At 28.5% G+C, this 7,389-nt stretch overlaps 1 protein-coding gene across 1 annotated transcript; it reads right to left on the bottom strand.

Moving 5' to 3' along the window:
• Positions 1-4,380: 4,380 nt before the first annotated feature.
• Positions 4,381-7,389, bottom strand: Mpi (Mannose phosphate isomerase). The gene is made up of 7 exons (XM_026629708.2): positions 7,310-7,389; positions 6,631-6,957; positions 5,954-6,095; positions 5,421-5,597; positions 5,068-5,235; positions 4,766-4,968; positions 4,381-4,588 (listed from the first exon to the last, which is right to left on the bottom strand). Exons 2-7 carry the CDS (start codon positions 6,946-6,948, stop codon positions 4,382-4,384), a joined length of 1,215 nt encoding a protein of 404 aa, XP_026485493.2. The 5' UTR covers positions 6,949-6,957; positions 7,310-7,389; the 3' UTR covers position 4,381.

Raw genomic sequence — 7,389 nt, 5'->3', positions numbered from 1 at the left:
CGATTTTGAAAGCAGTTTGTAATAAAAAAAATAACAAGTATTTATTTTAAATTGTTATGATCGCTGATTGTACTTTCATATTTCGAATATTAATACTACAACTTCGTGCAATATCGTCCGCGTAGTATGTAAGCACACAAGTTATTATATTAAATAGCTAGTACAAGTCATTAATCTCATGTAAGTATGTCTTGCGGGCATACAATTCCATTCACGATTCCTTTTCGTTATCGTTTGTCGCGATCTACAACACACGCCGACACCTTCGATTATTGTGAAATGCATTTGACTTTTGGTTTTTATATAATTTTGAGTAAACTATGAGTACCATCTTACTGAAGAATTAGAATAGAATTTACCCTATCCTATTGCAAAATCTACTCGTGTTGTCATAGCCAGAATTTTTATCTTGAGAATTCTTACCTATCGATAAATAGTTTTTAGTGTAAAATAAAATTGATCGATACTTTGAATTTAATAATTCTAGACTGGTATATATGGCCCTGGTAGGCTCATGTCCACGGTTACACTGGCTACTTGATTGCCTTTGATTAGTTAGTAGTACTTGGAGTATGAGACAAGACTCAATATACTATTATAATAATACCATTTCTTCCTTGCAACGTGGTGTTGCTGTCTTTAATGAACTATAAAGAGACCACCCCAAGATCATAATATTGCTGGGTACCTACTCTCGACTCTGGATCGAAATGTAATATGCAAAATATACAACAAATCGTTGACATAAAAATGTACCAATATATTTGTAAATTCGAAATTTAAATTTAATTTTTTGAAAACATTCTAGTGACTATTGTGGCAATTTTTTAAATCGTATTGTAATATATTATCTGATAGAATATTAATCTCAATAACTGTTTTACCTTATATTACTAATATTGTGGCAACTGAACAATTTAAGAAATCGTCTAAAACAATCCATTCAACAAGTCTTCTATAATACGTTATTTACGAATATTAAAGGCGTAATAAAATGAATGCTTACTTACTATAAATATTGTTGTAAAAACTGCAACATAATAAGAAAAATAAACATATTCTTGAAAGGGTTAGGTAAGGTTCAATTTATAACGCATGTTAATATATACAACATTTGTCACAGTGTCAGTTATAGAAATAAAATACTTTTATTGAAATATTAAGACATAATTATTTGCGTTAATTAAAGCAATATCAGAACTTTGGGAACAGACATTGTATAACATTGAATAGATCATTGTTATCATAACAATACACATTATTGGTATGGTATAGAATTTATGTCGCAATAATATGATTTAAATGTTTAATATGAATATATAATTTATTTGACGAAAAAGTAGTAAGAATATTATTACCAAACGAATGTTATTGTTTACAATGAAATAAAAATGTAACCAAATATTTTTATGATTTAGAAAAAAATCTAAAGAAAATTTCTGTGGATAATTAGAGACAAATAGATTGATTTTGATCCGATGAATTATTTATTAATTAAATGAATGTAGTCATAAATCAGATAACATATTCAAGTGAAATCTTAAAAGGATGTTTGAGTTTTCAATCTTTAGTATATATCGCGCGAAGCCGATGGAAAACGTTTATTAATAAGGTGACCATTAGACCTATTTTACTTTTTTTTATATTTTGTGTGGTTTATGTAAAATGAGATATCATCATCATCAAATGGAAAGAAAGCCATTGAGTAAAAAGTTATGTCACACAACCTTATATGACTGTTTAATATTTTATACTGGGCTAGCACTTTCTGTTCACGTCGTTTCACCGGCGGAAAGTCACTGGAAGAAAGAAATACAATAAATCATTGCTGAATCGACAATATTTAAACTCAACCATAGTTTCAGAAAGCAGCCTCCATTAAAAAGAAACGGCAAGAAACTAACACAGTTGCTCTTTTCAAATAAATCAGATTTTGATGTTAGTATTCACAATTAATGGTCTTAATCAGCCTTGCGTTGGAACCTGAGCCTAAATCCAAGCATCTTTTTACAAAAGTATTCTTTTAATGACTAATATGATGAGTATTTTTTTCTTAATAATTCTTTTTTAAATTGTTACATAATTCAATTAAATTAAATTATTAAACGGTAAATTCAGTGTCATATATTTGTATAATTTTAAAAAGTAAGGTAAGTATATTTTTATCTTTATAAGTTCAGAATAATGACACTTAAAGTTTTAATTCTGAAACAAACACAAAAGTCTAAATTTAAAAAAAAAACATGTTATAGTATGCCTCTACATTTCGAAACAATAGTTTTCTCCAAATATCAAATATAACCCTTATATATATAAAATCTTATATATATTTTGAGCTAGGTGCTATGCGTTAATAACACGCAATGTGTTAACTACATTAAATACTAATACCACTACAGTAAATACACGGTATTTTGCTATTTTTAATTTAATAAATAAAGATTTATTCATTTTCCACAACGCAGAAACATGATTCATACAATTACAGTTCAAATTAACCAAGAGAATATTACTGCTAGGTTTAAAGTATTACAAGATTTCAGTATTGATCCATCACCGCGATGTCGGTGCATTAATTTCGAGTTTCAAAGTTACTGACAGATCAAGCGTAAAATTATCGCTGGTACGCTTTAAATATATAATTACTAAATCGGCATGGTGAGAATTACTCTTACCACAGATTTAATGGATTATTAAATAACAATTCTTACGTTTATTGAAAAACATTAAAATGAGGTAATCGTGATTCGTGATGACATTAATCGATAATGGTGATTTTGTCTGTAGAGATTGTCCTAATAAATTGACAGGACATTATATTGCTATCGCTTTCATGTGGAGTGAGATAGGAAAGGATAACGAGTATTAAACCTGGTAAATTAAATTAGAGATTTTGTAACATAGATTCAGTGCCAATGTCTATATGCATCATTAAAATTTACCATACTAATATAATATTCTATGCTATTTTATTGTTCATGTAGTCTATGTTTTAGAGATCGGAGCTTGCTGGCAAGAGGAAATAATCACCGTTTTATTACTGATTAAATATAATACTGAAGACAAATGATCACAGACAATATGCTTGATTTATTTTGAATCACTATATAAAAAGATTAATTTTATTATATGTAAAATTTTACGTCGTGGTAAAGTTGGCATAATTCTCGATATAATATATATAAAACGTGTATGTACATAACATTGTATATATTAAATGATCCGAAGATTATCAGAAGATAATGCGTGCCTGGGCAAGAATCACTGAATCTTCATATACTTATTTTGTGTTTATTATATAATTGTTCATCTCGTGCACGGTGAAGAAAAACATCGTTAGAATTGGGTTGAACGGGAGCAGCGTAGTGCAATAAGCTTCCAGCCCTCTTCTCGATGGTTAGGAGCTCTTAGTCAAGCAGTGGATCATTTACAGGCTGTTACTTTTTTATATGAATTTAGATTAGATACGATAGTCGATATTTTTTCGGATTTTCGAGAATAATGACAGGTTTTGTTTGATTTCATTTCATAGTAACCTTATTTAAATTAAAATTTTAATGTCAAATAGTATATTTTAGTTCAGTTAGATTTGTCGATAACAATTAATTTTATTTATTTTGTTTACGTTTTTCATTTTTTTCCTTATACAGCAGTAGTACCGCTCTCTAAAATTAATTCTAATAAATCTAGTAAATTGCAATTAAAAATCCTCTTTATTTTTCTGCACATCTAGGGTTGGAGCTCTTCAAAATAAGACCATAACCGATTTTTTTATCTGTAGCTATCGACCCACAACCATTGGGACAATAATCGGCTTACGATATTAATATATAAGATTTCTGTCGGAATAAAACTGTTTCATTATAAATATTTTATTTATTTTAATTCAATAGCCAGTTTAGGAACATTTTATCTTAATAATAATTAAAATGTAAATAGCCATAATACAATCAAATATTTGTGAATACCACTATTTACTAATTATACTAAACTTTATAATACTTGTAGTTTCATGTCAAACTTTTAAGGCACATAATTTACAATTCATTAGATGAAATGTGTGACGCTAAATATAAAATAAAAACAATTTAAACATTTAATTAAAAATAAAGCATAAAGATACTAAAAAGTATATAATTTCATTGCTTTTTACAACTAAGTATACAATATCATTATTATTAATTAATTACTTTTAAAATGTTGCTGATTTTATACATAAATCTAAATTATTTATAGATAACAAAAAAGCCTGTTATCTCTTTTTAGCCCCTATAAAAGTAAGGGATAGTTATATTTTTAATGCTGTCCAGTAAAATTCTCTCAAGTCAATAAGAGCATCAATATTAAGACATTAAAAATAATCTATTAAACCAGTTCTTGCTCAAATGTTACATATAGCTTGATATGCTTCTATATGCGAGTTTTCAGCTGGTGTTAGTGTTAACTGCCGACTCGCCTTCAAGAACAATACAACACCAGGTCTTATTTGTACGGGCTCAGTGTCACAAGCCTCACCTGATCCAGAAATTATGATAAAAACACTCGGACTAGGACGGACTTTAGTATTGTAAGAGTCACCGCTTTCCACCTGTAACGGGTTTTTATTATGTATTGAAAGAACTTGAATACATAATTACATGTAATTAAATTGGTGTTTAGCATAAGAATAAAATGATTAACTTGTATAATCACTATCAGTTGGCCAGAAAACTATTATATTGGAGAATAGACAAGTTTTAGGATAGTAATTGTTACAAGCGCTTACCCTTATTTTTACAACAGCAAAGTCTGGCACAGGTGGTCTCCAAATACAACTATTTTCATCCTCCAGTTGTGGTACAAACAGAAGTTCCTCAGTTGTATAACTCTTATAGTCTAACATATCCACGAGTGTTGGCACATCTATGTGCTTTGGAGTGAGTCCCGCACGGACAACATTGTCAGAACAGGCCATACATTCTATGCAGTCTGGAATATCGTTTTTCATATTTAATACATACTTATATATATTGAAAAATTAAAACAATATTCTCAAATATGGACAAAATGGTTAAAACTTTAAATTACCTCCACTTAAATAGGCATGAGGTAAGTTGGGTTTCAGGAAAATAGCTTGACCGGGTCTTAGTATCATGTAGTTCATAAAGTACGGAGCCCAGCAGCCTACATCTCCTGGATAGTCTTTGTAAAGTCTTTGCACGAGTGAATAGAGAAGTGAAGTCTGGGTTTCACCACCTTTGAGAAAAAACAATTAATTATTGAATTTTAGAAAATATTCAGTGAAATAATAATTCCATTTTTATTGTTATAGTAACCAAAAGAAAATAGATTTTCTTCTTTTTTTTATAAGCTGATACTATTTTCTTTTTTTATGTTAATTAATAAACTATAAAATTTATCAAAAACTAGATAAATATTACCTTCTTTTGCTAATCTTGCATATAAGTTTTTTAAACTCGAAGCAATTACATCTTTATCACAGGTCATGAGGGATTGGAAGACTATTTTCAAAAGATTTTCACTGTCATCTATAGAATCATTGTTGAGAAAGGAATTTAAATTATCTTGTGGTAAGATTTGGGCAAGTTCAGGTAGATCTGTAATAAATGAATATAAAATATATGTATTATGAATTTCATATGTTCATTGGAATTTATTGATGGCTTTTGTTGTTTTTGTATCAATATGTTATATGTATTTCCTTGTTATATTTTACGTAATTAGTAATTCTTACTAACAAATTATTTTTTTACTGTATAAGGTAAAATAAAAAAATAAATGAAATGCTATATATATGTACTTTGTTGTATCCATTCATAGGTTTATTTTTTTTTGGATTTAAATATAAATATCTTTTAACAACATTATATATGACAAAAAGTATATAGTAGTTATAATTTCTGTGTTAAATTTTAAAATATATAAAATTTTATTTTTTATCAGTTAAACCTACTTTTCAGGAAGTCCTTGATTTGCGCAGTAGGTCTAAAGCCACATAGCGCTTCAAATGGAGTAAGAGCTATAGCAAGTTCTGGCTTATGATTAGGATCTTTGTACATATCAGGAAAACTCTTGTGTAAAACCTCTGCATGATCCTGTAATAACAACACAGATAAGATAACTGTACACTACAATAACATTTTATTACTCATTAGAAACTAAGTCTTTAATGAGAATTATAGCTTTTATGTATGCACTATGTTTTCCATACTAATATTCTAAATGTAAAAATAACTCCCGTCTCTTTGTCCGTCTGTTGGTCTTTCACATTTATGAAATTGTATATTTGTACATTTATTTTAATAATAAGAAAGCCAGTAAGTATCCTTTTGATAATTTTTGATAGTCACAAGTCACATCTATATGTAAATATACATATTCATATTAATACTGGCCACTTTCTATGAATGGTAAATAAAAAGAGACATTAAAGTAAACATAGCAATAATCCAGATTAAGCAGATGGATTCAAATGATTTTATATTGTATGTGTCATAATAACTAAGATTAATGGCTAGATAATTGCCATTTAATATCAAGTAAGCAATCATAGCATTAAACTAATAGTACCATAGAAGGAACTAATTGTGTTTAATGGCATTTAGACTAGAAAATAAAAATAAAAGATACCTTAGTAGGATGGGCTTGTATAGACAAAGCTTTTTTAACTGATAAAACTTTTAAAAGAAAAGGAACCGTAACTCCAAATTTCCTCTTCACATCAGGCCCTACCGCGTCATGATTGTACTTCAGATACTCTGATAGAAGGATGTCTCTTTCTATGATGAGAGATGGTCCATTTGAGTGTGTACCCATCCACAGTTCTGCATAAGGCTTCTCAGGATCAATTGTAATGTTTGGATTAGCATTTGACAAAAGTTTTGCTACTGTACTTTCCAATCCTAACTTGCCCCATTCATAATTTTGCACTTTGCATTGCAACTCCATTGTAGTGAACTAAAAAAATTAAACACAAATCAAATAATGACAAAATGTTACAATATATTTACATATACATACAATATATAATATATAGATGACAAACAGCAACAAGATTATATATTAGCAGCAGGATTACGTAATGGAATCATATTTCAAACACAAATCAATATAATATATTGTCGAAACGATGAACAATTTATATTTAATAGGGTATAATCAATGGCTATAATTGCCAGGTTAAATGTTTCAATACATAGTCGATGTGTAATTAAAACATAAAATATCGCAGTAATTTGTATAGGTTGATAGAATTACGTTTTTAAAATATAATAAGTATTTATTGCGGTATAACAATCAAAATATTTACTTTCAAGCAGAAATCGCCAGCCAGTTTAAACTTAAATTAGCAACCAACACCAACAGTCCAACAAATCACTGAAAGACGTC

This window comes from Vanessa tameamea, chromosome 12 (assembly GCF_037043105.1).
Source record: "Vanessa tameamea isolate UH-Manoa-2023 chromosome 12, ilVanTame1 primary haplotype, whole genome shotgun sequence".
Taxonomy (NCBI): domain Eukaryota; kingdom Metazoa; phylum Arthropoda; class Insecta; order Lepidoptera; family Nymphalidae; genus Vanessa; species Vanessa tameamea.
Note: the sequence above shows the minus strand (reverse complement) of the source record. Positions and strands in the feature narration are given on the sequence as shown.